Below are 19,399 nucleotides of genomic sequence, written 5' to 3'. Positions count from 1 at the left end.
TCCAACTTGACTTCGCTTCCTTCCTTCTCTTCTCCCTTCCACTCCCGCTTCTGACCATCTCGATCCTCATGTACTCATACCACGGCGACCCAATGTCTTCCTTGATGAAAGAGATGACGGCGATCTCTTCGGCTCCCGTACATCGCCCTCGATGAATGCTTTCGACGAATGCGTCGTGGCTCGTCAAGTTCCATTGCGGGGTCCCTTGAAAACCTCGCGCGAAAATACTTACGATCACGAGTGCATGTCACAGTCCCGAGACTTCGATGTGTTGTGCCAGGAGCCACCGACAGTGGGAGCGACTGCTTGCGACTGGCACCGCGACCCCGTATAGAAAGGTGGCAGGAGACCTGAATGAGGGCTCCGTAGCTACGTCGTGAGTGCTACAGATTTACATCCCGTTCCGCATGAAACCTCCGACATGGTTGCAATGCTCATCCGGTGTCGTAGAGACATGGGGTCTGTTGGGTCAGACCTTGTGGTCGATTCAGAGGTGTCAAATTCAGAGCTGGGGAATCCCTGACCAGGTTGATTCGTGGAAAGAAAACAACCATGAAGTGGCTCCGACATCCTTGCAAATCAAAGATTATCGGTGCTGCAACTTCTATCTGCTCCGGATTTTCACATTGAAGGAGACCTGATCAGAATCTCCAGCCTCGAGATGGAACACGTGCAGATCCGGACGAGACGTCAATCACGGCCAAGCGACACGACAGACAAGGACGCAACTCCAGAAAACACGCATGATCAAAGTGTGGTTCCGAAGGTCCGTCCCTTCGATCTCACCGGCAAAAGACCGGTTGCAACTAGAGTTCGGATTTCCGACAGGGACTTACCATGCTACAGCCTTGTTTCGCTCAAGGCTCTCCTAAATCACGCCATTGGGTTGGTCCGACACATCAGGGCAATCCCTTCTCGCTTTGATCAGTCACGGTTCCATTGCGCGCGAGCCAGACTTGCTGCGAACCTGTTGGGATGACAGGCTCTATTTCCAGTTCATTCACAGCATGAAGCTTGCTCAGTAGGAACTGTAGACAATCAACGACACGGGCCCAGACCTACACTGTCAGACGAACACTCGCCGCCGCGTCGGTGCCGTCCCCAGGTATCGCTGCTTACGACCATGTCTTTCTTTCTGTCATCTTGGACTCAGGGGAAGCGGCTTTCCATCTTCTTCGACATGCTCGAGACACATTGAATTCGCAAACGGTTGGCTTTCAACGCACCACGAGCCAGGAGATTGACTTCACTCACGAGGACCCACCGGGTCTTCAACCCTCCTGAGCGCGTGCATTGCGTCTATAAATCGCTCGGCTAACACGGCGACAATACATCTTCAATGGCAAGCTCTGTGGGCCTCATCGTCGGCGTTGCAGTCCCCTCAGTCCTCGTCTTCGGCGCCCTCGGAGCCTTCATATACCGCACGGAGCATCGCAGGAGAAAGATGGGACGAGAGAACACCCGCAACGATCCTCCACCTCGGCCCAGAATCCAGAGCTGCGCGTTCGGATATCGAGGTCGCCATGGCATACAGCGACTCGGCAGCGGCGAAGTCGAAAACGGCATCGAGGTGGCTGGGACAAACAATCTCAGACCGTATGCCTTGAACGACAAGAAGAACGCGTTGGAGCTAGAGGACACCGACAAAGCCCGATTCCATGCCATCACAGTACCTCCACCTTCGCGAACGCACCAACCCCCGATCGCAAACATGCCACGGAAACCAACACCGGCAGATCCCAATGCAAGCACAGCCCGTATCACAGAGCCAACAGAGCAATTCGAGAGCCGCCGACCCTCGAACTCCTCGTCCTCGTCCTCATCCTCGTCGAAGAGCTCCTCTACACGCGATCCTCCATCCTCGCACACTCACTCGCCGATCGAGAACGAAAACCACATCTCTCAACTCTTTTTCACCTTCACCCAACCCAACAGCGCCACGCCTCAACCAAGCAACCAACAAGATCACCAACCCGTCTCGGAGCAAGAGGAGAACGAAAGTCGATGTGGCAGCTCGCCGACGCTGTCCGACATTTCCCGCGGTCCAAGTGTACACCGCCGCACGGGATCGCGAGAATTGCCGTCGTGGAGGAACAGTGATCGGATCGTGAGTACCACGCTGGGTCAAGGGTTGGGGAGGCTAGACGCTGGGCGGCCGATGGGTTTGCAGTGCGAGCCGAAGGTTGGCGTGGTCAAGAATGAGAAGGAGAGGACACAGGTCAACGAAGGAGTGGCGATTGATGCGCACGGAGATATGTTCTGATGAGGTGAGTTGGCTTGGGTGTGAGGTATGGGATTGTAAGGATGGGAAAACGAGGTGATGCAGAGCAGGTACTCTGGACGAAAGAGACTGCGTTTCATAGTATTGTATGAGTGAGTATGAAGAGCTTCGAATCAAGAGGAGGATGTGCCGACGCATTCATGAGCATGGCAGAGCGAGTTGCGGGTAAAAAGAAGAACTGCGATTTGGATGTCTTGGACGACTTCGAGCGTGAAGCGTGGGAACATGCCGATAGGTCTCGCGAGACCACCAGAGTAGTACATATTGACAGAGGCTACGTTTTTCCATCACACGAGCACCGTTGAGGACAGACATGGCTTGAAAAACAAATCAGTCTCCATATTCGGGTACTGCTAAAGCTCTCAATGTACACTTGCATTCATCACTGGGTGAGCAAATCTATCCTGTTCTCCATGCTCGCTGCAAATCAAAACTCCCGCTCCTGCTTCCTTCAAGCCACGCCCTTGTGCACGATCCTCGTGCGATTAGCACGGTTCCCAAACGCCTTTCGCAATGCAACAATCAAAAAGCACTCAAACTCTTCACAGGTATCCATCGATTCCATCCCAGCTGAGAATAGCCAACTCAACCCTCCCTTGCGGGCGGGGAGTCAAAAACCGTCATCTTCCAATCCAGCCAACTCAACCCATCCTTACGGGCGGTGCGTCAAAGCTATTCTTTTCCAATAATGCCAACTCAACCCGTCCTTTCGGGCAGGGAGTCTAGGCTATTCTCTTCTCTTCCATGAAATCCATCACCATTCCTCACTACGAAGCTTCCGTCAAGAATCGCACAAGAGTTTGCGCATCCTCCGCCTTCGAAGTCACAATCGCAAATTGACCAAACGCCGGCGGGCTGACATGAATGTGATCGTGGAAGCCGGTCATGACTTGCGTCTTTTTCGTACCCCCAATGGTGGCTTTCATCCCATCCAACACGACGTAGTTGAGAAGTGGCTGGCCTTGAGGCGCTTTGGCGAGGACGCGGGTCTTACCCGTTGCTTTGTTCTTGAGGATGAACATGCGTCCAGATGCTTTGCGGATCCAGGCCTTCGTCTTCTTTCCCGTCTTGGGGTCCACGGTGTCGGTCTCCTCCAGCTTGGAGGTCTTCACGTTCTCCAGCTCAGCGAGGACTTCGTTGTCCTGCTTCTCTTCTGGCAAAAGTCCCCCGAGATCCTCACCCTTGCGATCGCTTGCATCCTCGACCGGCTCCGCACCATCGTTCTTGTCCTCGCCAGTGGTGGCGTTGGACGCCTCTCCATCGGTGGTGACTCCTGGCGTCGTGCCGCGAGAATTCTCGGTCGACTTCTGGCCGAACAGAGGAGTGCTTGGCGGCGGTGCGAGCGAGCTGCTTGTAGAGGACTTGCCAAAGAGGAATGAACCTCCAGATGGCGGCGGGACTGCTGGTGTAGTGGAAGCAGTGGCATTGAATCCACCGAATTTGATGGGTGTTTCGGGCTTCCAGGTGTTATCTCCAGAACCCTGAGACTTCTCCGCTGCAACGGGCGCGGTAGACGCAGCGACAGCACTGGTAGCACTGGCTGTGGCAGGTAATTTGAAGCCGGTCGAAGCTTTGGCAGCGTCCATGATCTTCTGTCGCTTGGCTTCTTGTTCCTTGCGATCACGCTCCTCCCATTGCTCCTTGGTCTCGTCATCGCTGTCGTAGTCTTCGTCCATACGCTTCTTGCGCTCCTCGTCTTCGGTCTTCTTCGCCTTCGCACCGAAGGATGACAGGAAACCGCCACCTCCTGAAGCTGCTGAAGTGAAGGTAGGGGCAAAGCCGCCACTCGGCTTGAATCCGCCGCTCGGTGTGAATCCACCACTGGGCACGGATCCTGCAGCCTTCGGAGCAGCAGCAGGTGTCTGCGACGCCTGAGGTGTTGCTGCGGACTTTGCAGGTGATGCTGCGGATGATAGTGAAGTGGAAGGATTGAATCCACTGCTCTTCGCGGATGGCGTGTTGGAATTCTCGAGCGTAGCTTGGAACAACTTGGCAGTCTTACTGGCAGTGTCCGGCAGCTTTGGATACGAAGGCTCATTCGGCTTTGCGCGCTTCTCAGTGGCAGGCTGGGCTGGCTCATCATCGTCCTCTTCGAACACTCGCTTCCTAGCTTGCGGTGCAGTGGCTGGCGGTTTCGCAAACATGTTGCTCGCAGCAGCCTGTGGCGTCTGTAAACCGTTCAGTGCAGGTGCGGCATTGCCGAAGCTCGGCGCACCGGCATTGGGTGCACTCAAATGTTGAGCCGGGAATAGATTCGGAGGCCCGCTTGACGTGATTGGGGTAGCCTGACCATTGAGCTTGAGACGCTTCTCCGTGGCCGGCTGCGATGGCTCGAACTGGTTCTCTTCAGACGACCGCTTTCTTGTTTGCGGTGCGCCGGACCCTGGGTTGCCTTGATTCCGAGGCACGCCTCGAATGCTCGCAGACGCGCCGATAGCAAAGTCAAAGACACTTGACCAGTCTTTCTTGATGTCCGCGTTCTTGAGATGGTTCAGCAGCATGTTGTTTAAACGCTTCATGCTGACTTGCTGAGCGGGTGTCAACGGCTGTGGCTGTTCAAATGATGTCGCAGATGGTGGCGGTGCTGATGTTGAAGTGTTGTTCTGCACAGGAGTGGGAGCGGGAGACTGAGTGAACATGTTCTTCAGTGGAGAGGTCGGTCTGGGAACGGCAGTCTGTGGCTGGAAAGTGGGAGGCGCAGGTGCTGAGGCGGAAGAGTTGGATTGTCCAAACAGCGGTCTGGCGGTCGATGGACTTGCTGTTGTTGCAGCCGCCGCTTCTGGAGCATCGCTCGCCTTGTCGAATGACACATGACGACCGAGCTTCCTCGACGCCTCATTTGGATCGTCCATACGGTCAGCCAGCGATCGAGGCTTGACTGCGGGTGTCTGTGATGTCGATGAAGCGTCCTCGACCGCGCTAGGTGCAGACGCGAACAAGCTCTGCTGAGGTTTGTCGCTGGGCGTTTCCATGATCGTGTTCGCCTGGGCGGTACTCGACCCGAACAAAGGTCCACCGAGTGTTGCCGGCTTGGGTGTTTGCTGTCCCGCCTGCGCGACTCCGAATGACGGCGTCGACTGACCGGCGTGTGATGCGCCAAGACCACCGAACAGGGTCTTTGGTGTCTCATGAGATTTGTCTCCGTTCTGCTGCGGCTGACTGAGTCCAGCAAACAAGCTGGGCTTTGGCGTCGCCTGCGCTTTGCCGAGCTGCGCGAATGGATTCTTCAACTCCTTCTGAGACTCAGCTGTCTCTTCTGCATCTTCGTCGTCCTCTTCACGATACACCTGCGACGGGTCTGCAGAGCTGAAGACAAAGTTGGACGATGGCTTCTTCGGTATGCTGTCAAAGATGCTCCCACCGCCTGTATTACTCGACGCCGGCGGCGCAACGCTGGCACCGAACAGACCTTTGCTGGTTCCGTTCGTTTGGCTTGGCTGAGAAGAAGCGCCGAACATTGTGCTCGTGGTGGCTTTTGGAGTCTCTTGCGCAGATTGAGACGCTCCGAAGAGAGGCTTGTCGACGGCCTCCGTCGTCGACTTCTGACCGAAATTGGCGAATGGATTCGGCTTCTTGACGTTCTCCTCCTGCTGCTTCTGTCCGAAATTGCTGAACGGATTGCTCTTCTTCTCCGGCTCTGCTGTCGACTGGCCAAAACTAGGCAGCGACGGAGTCGCTGCATTTGCGCCATTTGTCGGCGCTGTTTGTCCGAAGGCACCGAAAGATGGTGTGCTCGCTTTCTCCGGCGCCTTCTGCGACTGGCCGAATCCGCCAAACGTTGACGTAGTCGCATTCTCTGGCTCTTTCTGTGACTGACCGAAACCGCCGAAAGAAGGAGTGCTCGCCTTCTCGGGCGCCGCTTGAGACTGGCCGAAGCCACCGAACGATGGAGTGCTCTCCTTGTTGTCACCGTTCGTCTGCGCCTGCTGACCGAACGCGAACGATGGGGTGCTTGCTTTCTCCATAGCTTGTTGTGTTTGTCCGAAGCCTCCAAACACAGTGGTTTGCGAATTCTGCTTCTCTTGCTGCTGCGCGCCGAACGTGAAAGCGCTGTTCTGTGAGCTCTGCGTGCTCTCTGCCGGCTTTTGTCCGAAGCTACCGAACGTGCTCGTGGTGGCTGTAGCTGGCGTCCCGTTTGGTTGGCTCGCGGAGAATTGGAAGGATGAGGTATTTGCAGAGGCTGGCTGGCTGAAAAGTCCTGCAGGTGGACCAAAGCCGTTTTGCTGTGATTGTGGGGCGGTCGAGTTGAAAGTGGATCCGAAGCTATTCTGCTGCGTGTTCTGTTGTGTGTTCTGCTGTGCGAACGGATTGTTGCCGTTCTGCTGTGTGGGAGCTCCCTGAAATTGGAAGGGTGCCGGTGAACCTCCGTTCTGTTGCTCTTGCTGGTTGTTCTGCCCGAAGTTGAAGCCGTCGACAACGCTGCTGCTGAATTGCGCCTGAGGTTGATGCATCGGGTTGCCAAACATGCCGGGTGTGTTTGCGTTGATAGCTGGTGCGGGAGTGAATGGAGACGCTCCTCGACTCGCACCGGGCCGTCCGGTTTTCTTCGCGGCCGCGATTCTGTATCAGTCAGCAGATGTTTTGTTTGCAGTCGTGAAGTGGTCGTGCGCTTACTTTCTTCTGGCCATCTGGGCCTGCGTGGCCTGCATCGGTTTGTCGTTCACGTCCATGGCTGATTCTCCGCCGTAGCGCTCTTCACCACCTCCAAAACCCGCGCCGGCACCGCGCTTGCTCATACTACCGCCGCGCACGAGGTTGCGCGCGTCGTTGGTGTGTTCGTTGCGCGTCGGAGTTGTTTGCGGCTGGCGACACTGGAGGAGCTATGGATTTGCGGGTGAGAGTTTCGTGTTTCGTGTCTCGTGGTTCGTGAAGAGTCGTTCGCTGACGTGTATCTGAAATGCGATTCTGATCGTTGCAAGAGTATGCTCGCGCTGCTCTTGGGATGCGGTACTTTCGTGGGCAAATTATTATTGTTCGTGAAGATGGGCGTTTGACGTGATGAAGTGCAAAGTTCCCGTCTTTTGAGCCGAACGCTTGGGCCCGTCGTGATGCAGTCCAGCGGGCGAGATCAACGAGTGGTTCAATATTTTATACCTGGGACTGAGCCAACACTTATGTCCAACATACGCGACGCATCTTTGTCACGTAAAATGACGCTCCACTGCATACCTAGTCGAGACGAGAAGCAGAGAAATTAGACTCTGACGATGAGAGGAGTAGCAGCCATGCCAAACGACGAAGCGTATGTGAGGGCGCACAAAGGGACGATTCGCACAAGCCCTGACCCAGCTCATGGTCCCATGGAACACCGGGACGTGGACAGGCGATTGCATCAGGAAAGCTTCCCGTCATATTGGCAAGCTCCGCGTGCGAAGGGATTTGCAATCAACTCTGGATGCTTCCAGCAGCACTAAGTCGTCGTTCCGGCCAGGTTCGTGTAATTTCCTTTCATTCAAGTTGTCCTCTAACATACATATCCACAAATTCCTCAGATCTTGGCCTTGTTCTGCGCCTTCTTCAGGATTGGGTCGAGCTTGGTAGCCTTCATGACCTGCGATGGAGCGATGCTGTTAGCGACATGGCATGGGACCTGACAGGAACGAAGAGTCGGCAATGCAGACTACCGCCGTGCATGCATTCCGCTCTCTCTCGGCGTCCCACTTACATTGCCCTTGACCTTCAGCTTGCCGCTCATGAACAGCTTCTGTGCGTTGGCCTTGCCATCGATGAGCTGCTGGAAGCTCGCATCGGTGAGGTTGAGGGTGACTGCAGCATGTCAGCATCCGTCCCGCTGGATCGTATCCGTCCAAGCATCTTACCATCCGCCTTCTTGCCCTCTGGCGCGGCGCCCTTGCCGACCTTGCCAGTCTCCTTCAAATCAATGTGCCATGCCTGCTCCTGACCCTGTGCGTTCTTGAGGTTGAAAGCGAAGACGGCGCCACCCTGCTTCACGGCATCCTTGCGTTCTTTGTCGGAGTTGAGAGCGTCTGAGATGGCATCAAAGGCCGCGGATGATGGCCAGGAGTCTGAGAGTGAAGCCAGTCAGCTGGGTGCACGCGATCACTGTGAGGGAGTTCGTTGCTCACCGTCCTTGAGTCCCATGTTTGCAATTGTGGTGGATTGGAGTCTTGTGGAAGCTTGCGTGCTCGACGGTATTGTGAACAGGTGAAGTAGGACCAATATAAAACTCGGAGAAGATTGAAGATGATGTAGTTCTAGAATACGCTATGCTTATGACCTCGAGGCACTCCTCCAGTCACGCTGCTATACGTGAACGAGTTGCCTCGGCTCCTTGCAGCACCGTCGTCATGTGAAGGCATGTGAAGACGGAACATGCCGCAAAATGGTCCGATGCCTGAGGCTGCATTGAGAAGCCATTGCCTCCAAATTGGCGTGAATGTTCTCTGATGCACATCACTTTGATGAAGCTTTGGAGACGGTGGACTGATATGACCAGGGTAGGTGTCTGTCGAGACGAGATCGCCACGGCCTCTAGCGAGCATAAGAGCTACATCATCCTGTGGACCAGCAGCGTCCGGCATCGGCGAGACTCTCGAGCATAAGTTACAGCAAGATACGCCGCCAAGTCGTCTCGTAAATCCCATGTCCTGTTCCTCTTCTATATCTTGACATCTCTGGCCATCGATAGCCGGCTCGATTATTTCAAGAGTCCTCAGAACAAAAATCGAATCGTCCTCTGTCAGTCCTCCTGGCCGCCCCAGATTTATCAGTCACATCCGATACGAGGCAACATGAACGGCCAATCCCAAAAGCCTGTCGCGGGCGTGGTCCGTCTCAGAGAGATGCTCTCAGATCCTTCTCGCACAGTCGTGGCTCCAGGAGTATACGATGGCATCAGCGCTCGGCTTGCCCTTGCAGCAGGTTTCGATTGCTTGTATATGGTACGATGCATTCCTCTCTCACTCGCAATCTTCAACTAAGCCAGTCGGACCAGACCGGTGCTGGCACCAGCATGTCCAAACTCGGAATGGCAGACCTGGGAATTGCCTCTTTCCCGGAAATGCTCTCCAACGCCTCCATGATCGCTTCCATCAACCCGTCGGTCCCCGTGATCGCAGATGCAGATACTGGTTACGGGGGACCGATCAATGTCGCCCGCACAGTTCAAAGCTACGCCCGTGCCGGCGTCGCGGCGCTGCATATCGAGGACCAAGTCCAGGAGAAGCGATGCGGGCATTTGTCGGGGAAGCTTCTTGTGAGTCGTGAGGTGTATTACAATCGACTTCGAGCGGCGTGTAAAGCGAGAGATGAAGGGAGGGACGACATCGTCATCATCGCCAGGACAGACGCGAGGGCTGGGAAGGACACGGAAGGTAACGGCGGTTTCGAGGAAGCGATCGAGAGGTTGAAGATGGCGGCGGAGATTGGAGTGGATGCGTTATTCTTCGAGGCGATTCAGTCAGAAGAGGAGAGCAAGCAAGTCATCGACAGGCTGCCTAAGATTCCGGTGCTGTTGAACATGGTCCAGGGAGGACGGACGCCGCTCGTCAGTAATGAGGAGGCGAACAGGTTGGGCTTCAGGATCGTCATCTGGCCATGCATTGGGATGGAAGCTGTCGTGCCCGCTTTGAGGCAGGCGCTGGAGAGTTTGAAGACGACAGGAAAGCCGCCTGCAGAACAGAAGATGGGTCCGGGCGCACTGTTCGAGACCTGCGGGCTGAAAGATCTGATGGCATTCGATGCGAGTGTCGGTGGCAAAGCATATCAATAGCTCATGAATATTAATTATTTTCTTCAGCAGTGGTTACCTATGCGGTCTACGCACTCTATTCTTGTCGACCAATTACCTCATCCAAATACTTGTCGATGCGACGGACATTCATCAATCACCAGTCTCCCAAGAGCGGATGCTGCCCGCCAATGAGCGGCAAATCTTGAAACTTCTGGCCCATTTCCACAGCAGCGCTTTCATTCCTCCCTACCAAGATCCAATCCTTAACGATAGCCGTTCCATCCTTGATCCACTCAGCTTCCTCGTCCGTGCAACGCGATGCAACATCCAAGATATAGCACTCATGCGGCTGCTGTGGAAGAACGTCGTTCTTCATCCACCAAGTGTCCGATGGGCCTTTGGTGCTATACTGCTCAGAGTGAGAAGATGCGTAGCTATTGAGGTCCACAGCACCCGTCGCGATATCGCGACCTGTGAGAGCGCGCATGAAGATGTTGTAGGCTGCTTCGGGTTGGTAGGATGGTATCATGTGGCCGGCTTGGTAGACTCGCGTGAACGACAAGTTACCGAACTGCCTCGTAAGTCCACTCGACTCCGTGTAGGGAGAGGAGCCGAGAAGTGGTGTGTAGCCGGCGTCTTTGAACTGGTCTTGATGGGTCCAAGGGATGTTCTTCGAGTATCGCTCGCCGCCAATCCAGTTGCAGGCAAAGTCTCGGTCACCATACATCAGCGCAACGCTGACACCGTGCTCGAGCAGATAGCTGATCTGCTTCAATTGGTTGCCTTTCACCAAGTCACCGGTCTTATGGAAGGCCTCGCCGACAGTGGGCGATGACCATGAGTGGTTGACTGGCACTCCAAACGCCTTCTGCGTCTCATGCTGATTGAGCCATCCGAACATGTACGGTGGAGGGAACGGATCCTTCGCATCATGGGTGACATCAAACCGCCCAGCACGACTGGCATTGACGAAAACATCGTCGGCGATACTCTCCGCGTAGTCCGCTGCGTGGGAACAGAATTTGTTCGTCTCAGCGACGTCACCATGGTCGTGCGGATCAGTCTTTCGCTCCATTTCGCGACACTTTTCGATCAGATCCTTCGCTCCGCCCGGCTTGTGGAAGTCATGCATGCTTTTCTCGTATTCTTTCTTGGAGATGGCCTCCACGCCGTAGGTGTTGTTGTATGAGAAGATGATCTCCGTTTCGATCCTGTCAAGGGAAGGTCAGTGCCGTACAAATAGCCTCACATGGCAGTCGAAACACCTTTGACTTACATATCCGGAGCGTCAATACAGCCGTTGATGATTCCAAGTGTACTCAGCTTCAGGACGTGGCCATCAAGCTTTCCTTTCTCGATCTCAACGTTGCGTCTAGCGAAGTAGTCCATAAAGCCTGGTCCATAATGTCCACCATATGATTCGGTAAACAATGAGATGCCCCCATCATTCGGCTTGTACGCCGGGAACTCCTCGAACCAGGTCTGAGCGAAATGCCAGAGGGCTGTGGCAGCATGCTGAGTACTGTTGGCAGTGCTACGCTGATCTTGACTCGAACTAGTTCCCACAAGGAACGTGTTGTTCTGCTTCGGCACGCCGTTTGAGAAGTCCGCGTGATGAATTCCCTGTTCTTCGGCGGACATTGCCGCGAGATCGACGGTAACATTCGTGAGCACATCGTAAGAATAGCCGACCTATCGTTCATATGAGTAATCATGAGCCGATATGAGACGCACTTCGACACGCACCTGAACGGGCTGATCAATGAACAACAGATTGGCTTCATTGTTCCATGAGTAGGGATTGAGATAGGTGGTCTTGGAGTCGTTGGCCACGAAGCAGGGTCCGTTCTCTGCGAGAGCGCCTAGAAGAGAGCTTCCGCCAGGTCCACCGTTCAGCCAGATGGCAAGAGGTGCATTGGCGGGGTCTTTGCGAGATTCGAAGAACCAATAGAAGGTGTTGATGGGATAGCCATTGTGCTCGTGTGTCTCGTTGAGAGCATCTTTTGGTAGATGAACATAGCCTTGATGGGAGACGGCATCTCAGCGTTGATAGGACTTTTCGACTGCATGGAGTTGCGCTTACCGGCATAGCTCTTTACGCCTGGAGTAGTTTCGCAGATGCCAGGCTCCTTGTACGACACTTTGATGCCATTGTGATGTTTGCTCTTGATGGTCGTGACGCCTTCCGGGGTGGGTGGAAATTGGGCGTCTGTCAGACCTGCTGAGAGGAGCAGGACCAATGCTCCAGAGAGTGACAGTACCATTGCTGCAGACGACAAGCCTTCGAATGCTGGTCAAGCAAAAGCCAAGCAATGGAGGAGAAGATATGCGACGGAGACACTGGGAATTGGGATGCTCCCAGTTTTGATAGTGTGTCGAGGGATCGAGCGGAGTTCGTCAATTCCGAACTCCGGGCTTTCTCCCACCACTCCGCAACCTAACTATATAGCAAGAGCAAGGACATAGGTGGCATGGTCGTCGATTCAAATCGTGAGAGCTCAAATTGTGAGAGCTCAAATTGTGAGAGCTCAAACGGAAGAGAAGTGAATGCTCATGACGAAGAGCAACGCGAGCGAAAGATAGCAACACTGTCACATCGCTTGTTTCACGAGCATCATTATCATAAATTCGTGTCTGCATCTTGTCTGATCCAACGAAACGCTCATCACAATGCTTCAAGACTTCAAGCTCCAGTGAGATCCAAAATCTCCACGCCACTTTTCCTCCATCCTCGCGCATTGCCACGACCTTGCCTCACATTCGCAGGAGGCGTGATGCCCGACAGATCCATAGTCTCCGCTTCGACCTCTGTCCATGCGCCCTGCAGACTCTGGCGTAGCTTGATTCGTCGTTTGATTTGTTCTTGCTGTGCAACCTGGCGGGGAGAGCGACGGATGGCTGATAGCTTTTTATCAATAGTCTTGGACGTAGTCGAAGCTGGCGGCGTTTGTCGCTCAGCAGCACTTCTGCTTTGTTTGCCGGGCTGTCTCATCGTGGCGACGGAGCGACTACTTTGTAATGGCTCTGTCCTGGATGGCGGTCTCGTTGCCGTGCCCAGGACTGGAGTCTCCGTATATCTGGTTCGACTCACCACCGGTGATGAGTTGCCGGCCAGATCTAGGGTCTCCACGATTTGTGTACTTAGCACATTGCCCAAGTCTGTCGAAGAGAAGGATCTCTCGAGAGGAAGGCTGTCCAGGTGTAAATCCGCGTCCAGCTCATCATCAGCTACGAAGATAGCAGGGGACGTCTTCGCTCGCTTCAGCGGACCTCTCTGCCGCCTCCGAGTAACAGATTCCGGCAGGGTAACAAGGTCGTAGTCGTCCGCTGCGACTCTTTGCGTAGAAGGCGTGGGTGTTCTGGCTTGCGAAGGAAAATTTGGCACTGCTGCAGGCGAAGAGATCAAATTCACAACATCTGCCAATTGATCTCGCATTGAGATCCTCGGCGCGCTTCGCAGAGGAGATGGTGAGAAGTACGAATTGATGGTCCTTTGGCTTGCTGCAGGAGATGACTGGAGACTTGGCGCAGGCCTCTTACGGCGTTGCGGTGTTCTCGAAACATCTGCTGATGCTTCAGATGGTTGTTGGGTCGCAACGGGGCGGGTATCAGGCTTTCTCTTGGGAACGCTCTTCTTGATATTCGGTCGCGGAGTTGCCTCATCCTCCTCCTCATCACTTGCTGTGGAACGGGCACCGATGCTGGATGACGGCACTTGAAAGAGGCTCGTGCTGGGACGTTTGAAAGCCGGCGCCTCCGTAGTGTCGTCATCATCGAGCTCGATGACTGAGGGTCCGCTCGTTTTGGACGGCGGAATAGTCCTGTTGGCGGTAGTCATAGCCTTCAGCGGTTCTCTGCCCTGTGAGCTTTGCGAACTCGTGAGCGCTCCTTGTGAAGACTTGACGACCGATGTGAAGGCCAACAGAGCATTTGCAGGCATGTCGGCTGTCTTCTTCTTTCTCGTCGTCTTCTTCTTTGGTTGGGAGCTATCTCCTTTGCCTGCTTCTTTTGCTTGTCGCCTCGCCTTGAAGAAAGACTTCGCATCTCGTGGAGGATTCTCATAGACCTCAACGAGCAGCGGGCAGCCCACTTTAAGGAACGTCCGGAGCATCCACAATTTCTCAGGTTGGTCCGGAAAGTAGGGCTTGAAGCTGCGCTTCTTCGTGGGCGAGGACGGCTCTTCCTCGTCCTCTTCAACAGGCTGAGTGCTATCAGGAAGAGCCGCCCAGTCATTTTCCGTTTCGCTCTGCTCTTCGGCACCGCCGGCCGGAACGAAATCGTCATCTGGATCTTCAGTGCTGAGGTCGATGGGCACGAAATTCTGCGGGATGAAGGACACGCGATACTCTAGCTCTCCATCTGTGGTCGCATGGTTACGTTTGCCGTGTATGGCGCTGATTAGACTCCTTTCTTGCGCTTCCTGAGTCTCCGTCTCAAATGGGGTGGGTTCGTCGGAGCGTAGCCTCAGTTGCCGCACAAGCATGGCAGGTGCCAGATTACGAATGAATTTCTTCGCTCCGCCCAGACATCTCCAATCGAATGCATCGGCAGTGAATCCCCGCAGTGCCGCGAAATCGATGTCCTGGTCCCATGCTAAACTGTCCTTCAACTTTGCCAGCTTGTCAGCGGTGGATACGCATGGATGCGTGTAGTAGCCCAGCACCTCTCGATTTGGGAAGTCCTCGGGGATTACGAGCTTTGAGTTCTTTCGCGAAAAGAGTTTCGACTCATTCGTCTTGATCTCGTGTTGCAGTCGCTCCCGCCATGCTCGCAACCCCATCGCATCTTTCCTCGCTGCCAAATCGCAAAGTTCCTTGCCAAAGCCAGCTCTTGCAGCGTCGCACGCCACCTTTGGTCCACATCCGGGAATGCCCTCCACGATATAGTCTCCACCACTCATCAAAGCAACCAAAATCATTCCCTGCGTATCCAAACCGCTTCTCGCTGTTGTCTCCTCAGCACGGTAGACTGTGACGTGTGTCGGAGTCTTCTGACTGCTCTCTGCGGTCCAACTCTTCAATGTCACACCCGAGCCAAACATCAAAGTGTCAACGTCCTCACTCAGAACGGCATCCACGATTCCTTCTCGCTGCAACAAAGCACACTCCGCCTCAGCCTCGCCGGGTGCCACATGCCAAGGGAACCCGAATTGTTTGAGCAGCTGCTTTGCAAGAAACTCAGGAACACTAGCGACTCGCACTCCTGGTCCACCAACTTTCTTGTTCCGCTTGAACGTGGGCTTATTCGGGCCATCGAAGACGAACAACGGATGGATGTTGTGCGTCAGGAGGCGCAGGAGGCGATAGTAAAAGGTACGGAGCGCTGGATTCGAGCCGCCTTTGCCAGCTTGGATTTGGAAGAGCCAGATGGAGATATCGATCGCAAGGCGGAAAGGTCGGTCGTGGGCGGCGTAATGATCGGCGGCGAGTTTGACGAGAGAGATGCGCTGACCTGGGCCGAGCTCTTTGAAGATACTGTTCTAATGTCAGTCATGTATACAGATGTCATTCAAAGGGTATTCTCTTACCCCGAGATACCCATGGCTGTCCAAGAACCTCAAGGCGTGCTCTTCAAGGTCGTATTGTATACATGTTGAGTCCAAGATATCCTCTTCAGCACTCTGCCTGGCCCTACTTCACATGTTGGAAGCAAAAGTGAATGTCGTCGTCTTTGCCTTCGGCACATGCGAAAAACCGCGCTACTTTACCATGACAACGCCGCGTGCCTGCCTTACGCGTGCCGAACTCAAAATCGCGAAACCCCTCCACTACCGCGAAGACGACGTCCTTCTCGCTGTGCACGATCAGAATATGCGCGCGAACAGAGTCTAACCTACGACGTACATGGGTCGACACTGGACCCCATGACCATCTCCTACGACGCAGCAGCTCCGGCGGACAACGGAGACAGTCGCGCTCGCCGCACGCGACGTGATTCACCGGACAGAAAGAGAAATGGACTCAGATGCGGATATCAACATGTCCGATGACAGCAGGGACACTTCACCTGACCCAATCACTCTGCCGTCTTCGCCCCTAGGCAATCGATCCGCGCGCAAATCCAACGATATTCGTAGACCGACTCCTCGAAGATCAGATCGCACAAGGACATCACGGTCGAAGTCAGTAGTAATGGACACTCCACAAGCCGGCAACACGAGTCCCTGGCGCATCCGAGTTACAGTTGAGGCCGAGCCCCGCGAGAACAGTCGCAGTCCATCGAAGAGGAGTCCAGCGAAGAAAAGCCCGTCGAAGAAAACAAGGACCTTGACGATTCCTTTGGATGACAGCAGAAGATCAGGCAGTCCGGTGAAGCGCGCGCTTTCGGCAATGATTCGTGGCGAGGGAGGAGAAGACACAGTTTCCGACACTCCCCGAGTGTTGAAGAAGCGTAAGGGAACACCGATTCGTCGAGGACGAACCACGCGACAAAAACCACAGCCGGAAGCGCAGCCTGCTGAGGAAACGGATCTTGAGCCTGTGCCAGAGCCACAATTTGACGATGCTGTGATGCCGCCGCCTCCAGTGCCAGCAGTGCGTTCTCGACCATCCCGATCTCGGCGGTCTTCCGGTAGAATCGGAATTCTCAACGCACAGTCCGCACCGGCCCTGCGCTCCGAGCGTCTTAGTATGGCGCGGGAGGAACTGGACATGGCTCTGCAGGACGCTGTTGGCTACGACTCCGATCCCAGAATGCACGACGGTGTACCCGGCGATGCGACACTCTCGCGCAACGAAGACTTCAGCATGATCTCTGTGGATACTCTACAGACTGCCAAAGATACCAGTATCTCGAGCATTTTGCCGGCCATATTTGAAGGTGACAAATCAACCGCAAGCGTCTCTCAAATGGTATCGTCGCCACCAAAAGCCAAAACTTCTGGTCTACGAGCTGTCGCAGGGAATGCGAGATCGAGGCAAGGCGTGACCTCCGTGTCAATTGCGGGTCGCATGGAAAAGACGAAGAGCCCCACGCCGTCTGCACAACTCACATCCCAGCAACTTGAGCCGACCGAAGTCTCCCATCGTGGGCTCAGCGGGCTCAGGCAACAAGTTGACCAATCCGAGGATGAGGAACCGTCCGACATCGAGAATCAACACGACAATACAGACGTCGCTTCTGAGCAAGACGGGGCCGATCTCTGGCATGACGAAGCTTCACGGTCGTTTGAAGTCCAGAAGGAACCGCAAGTTAAAGGTCCAACGGAACGACAGAATGAGCGCTCGGAAAAGTTTGAAGATCTCTTCGCGGACCAACCGCTTCGACCAGCGCGAGGTAAGATCCCGCGGACCTGGCGAAGATCGTCAGGCAATGACTTCTCTTACATAGACTCGCCTGCGCATGAGCCGCAAGATGCTGGATCTCGCAGGCATTCGACAGAGGGCAGCGGCGGGGTGTTGACACCACCTAGCACGGATGGAGACAGCGGAGACGGGATTGAGGATGATTACGACAATCAGCAAGCGCCGGACCCTCAAAGTGAACTCACCCAGCCGGACGCCGAAGCGACTCGATACCACGTGGATATGGAGGAAGTTGGCGAAGCGCATTCGTCCGCTGATGAGGACAGCAATACTCCTGACTCGGACGGCGCTAGCAACCACGACAATCGTGATAACACAGGTCGCTCCTTGGAGAATAGTCGGCCTCTCATGCACAATCGAGCCCGCAGGAGACCCGCTCGGAAACAGACCATGGATCTGACGGAACTGCTCAATCTCAATGGCGCCAGCAGTCCTGCAAAGGCAAAGGATCAGCCGCGTGGACGTGATGCGCTCCAAGAAAGTGGGACCGATCATGCTCGAGAAGCAGAAGCGAGGCCTGGCATGAATCATGGTCAATCGTCCGGCAGCGTCGCGAAGCTCAGCCCAGCCTCACAGGACAAGACCAGAGGCATGACCAATCCCTTCAGAAGTACCAAGCCGAAGCAAACTTATACTCCCGGGAGCGATGCCGCCACTTCGGATCGCGCGATACCAATGCCAGTGTTCTCAACTCGAGCCCCACATCATTCCAAGCCTCGTTTACATGCGGAAACAGCGAATGACTTCACAGATAGCTTTACGAGCAAGGCGAGCGACCAACAGCAGCTGCTCCAAGAGATGCGACGTAGCAGTGGAGCTTCTCATTTACAACAAGCATCGCGTACGGCAGGTGACAACGCCGCGAGCCATCGCGGCTGGTCTAGAGGCGCTGATCGATCCAGCACGCTGCACAATTCCTATTATGCACAGGATTCGACAGGATATTCAAACGAAACGAATGGAACGGCCGAGGGCTTTCGCAGTTACGAAGAGCGCCTGAACCACGACTCGCCCCAGAAGATTCCCGTCAACTTCAATGACACATCTTCTCTTCTGTCGTTGAAGCGGCCTTTTTCGATTGCGTTCGGGACACCATCGTACACGAGCCCTCCGAAAGAATCTACATTCCAGCCTGGATTCCTATCACGCCTCACAAGTACAATCTGGTCTGCCATTGTGCGGCCTACCGGGCCGACATCGATCGTAGCGAGCGACTACCAGCTGCCAGTCAATGCGCAGGATGTCACTTTCAGCACGATTCACACATTCGATGAAGAAAGAACAATGTTCAATCACGACCTGCGCGCGCACATCCGCAATCGATACGGCGTCCTCTCGAACCGTCATCCGTGGACCATGGCACATATGCGCACGCTTCATCGCATGATGAACTCCCTTCTCTCGCAACGAACAGACTCCCTGATACCCAATGCAGGTCCTCTGCCCGAGAACCTTGCGCGGCTCATCGACACGATGCAAATCAGCGTCTCCGACTACGAATGGAAGTTCACTGCCGATCACGCATACGTCGTGTTCTCCTTCCTGCAAGTCCTGGTCGATGATTCCGTGCTGGAAGCTATGCACAATGGGGAAGTGGAATTGCTTGGTGATGACCTGGCGATGGAAATGAGAGGGTCCACTCCGAAAGACCCCCGACATGGAACTGAGAACGCATTCAAAGTGTCGCCGAAGGCTGATAGAGAGGGGCCTATCGATTGCGAGTTTGTGGTTGCTGCGCTGGGTTGTGCAGTGATGAGCAACGATGTGCTGGGATTCGAGGTGGAAGATCCATGATGGAGAACAAGTCTGCAATGGCGTGAATGCTCAAGACGACCAATGGCCGACTGACGAGCTGCAACTTTTCCTTTGATGCTACGAAGCGAACTGTTCGATGATGTTTCATTGCCTTACGATACCACTCTGCGCCAACTTTACGATGTTCATTTTCATAGCGTTGCAAGATCTTTCATCTGCATTTCTGTCTGCTCCTTTCAACTTTCGATTCCTTTTATGATGGTCTGAAAGCACCAAGGATGCCCGAGAAATGACTGTCGTTCACGGGCGTGCGGCGGTTTGGGTGGGGCTCCGCAAAGTTCACATCTAGACCGAGGGAAGCAGATC

General features: G+C 54.7%; 4 protein-coding genes across 4 annotated transcripts; 1 reads left to right on the top strand and 3 right to left on the bottom strand.

Moving 5' to 3' along the window:
• Nucleotides 1–7,769: 7,769 nt before the first annotated feature.
• MYCGRDRAFT_85593 (uncharacterized protein) lies at nucleotides 7,770–8,383 on the bottom strand (the record flags this gene model as incomplete). The annotated part of the gene is made up of 4 exons (XM_003852847.1): nucleotides 7,770–7,832; nucleotides 7,947–8,047; nucleotides 8,101–8,307; nucleotides 8,368–8,383. 4 exons carry the CDS (start codon nucleotides 8,381–8,383, stop codon nucleotides 7,770–7,772), a joined length of 387 nt encoding a protein of 128 aa, XP_003852895.1.
• A 336-nt stretch (nucleotides 8,384–8,719) lies between these two features.
• On the top strand, nucleotides 8,720–10,013 carry MYCGRDRAFT_99841 (uncharacterized protein; the record flags this gene model as incomplete). The annotated part of the gene is made up of 2 exons (XM_003853472.1): nucleotides 8,720–9,183; nucleotides 9,237–10,013. 2 exons carry the CDS (start codon nucleotides 9,034–9,036, stop codon nucleotides 10,011–10,013), a joined length of 927 nt encoding a protein of 308 aa, XP_003853520.1.
• A 115-nt stretch (nucleotides 10,014–10,128) lies between these two features.
• Nucleotides 10,129–12,278, bottom strand: PEP-S10.3 (secreted carboxypeptidase-like protein; the record flags this gene model as incomplete). The annotated part of the gene is made up of 4 exons (XM_003852846.1): nucleotides 10,129–11,185; nucleotides 11,251–11,666; nucleotides 11,721–11,995; nucleotides 12,058–12,278. The coding sequence occupies 4 exons, from the start codon at nucleotides 12,236–12,238 to the stop codon at nucleotides 10,129–10,131; spliced, it is 1,929 nt and encodes a 642-aa protein (XP_003852894.1).
• Nucleotides 12,279–13,896: 1,618 nt separating this feature from the next.
• On the bottom strand, nucleotides 13,897–15,447 carry MYCGRDRAFT_40040 (uncharacterized protein; the record flags this gene model as incomplete). Its single annotated transcript, XM_003852845.1, has 1 exon — nucleotides 13,897–15,447. A coding segment is annotated over one exon (1,551 nt), but the record flags the coding sequence as incomplete, so codon positions are not given.
• Nucleotides 15,448–19,399: the final 3,952 nt, after the last annotated feature.

Source organism: Zymoseptoria tritici, chromosome 4 (assembly GCF_000219625.1).
Source record: "Zymoseptoria tritici IPO323 chromosome 4, whole genome shotgun sequence".
Taxonomy (NCBI): domain Eukaryota; kingdom Fungi; phylum Ascomycota; class Dothideomycetes; order Mycosphaerellales; family Mycosphaerellaceae; genus Zymoseptoria; species Zymoseptoria tritici.
Note: the sequence above shows the minus strand (reverse complement) of the source record. Positions and strands in the feature narration are given on the sequence as shown.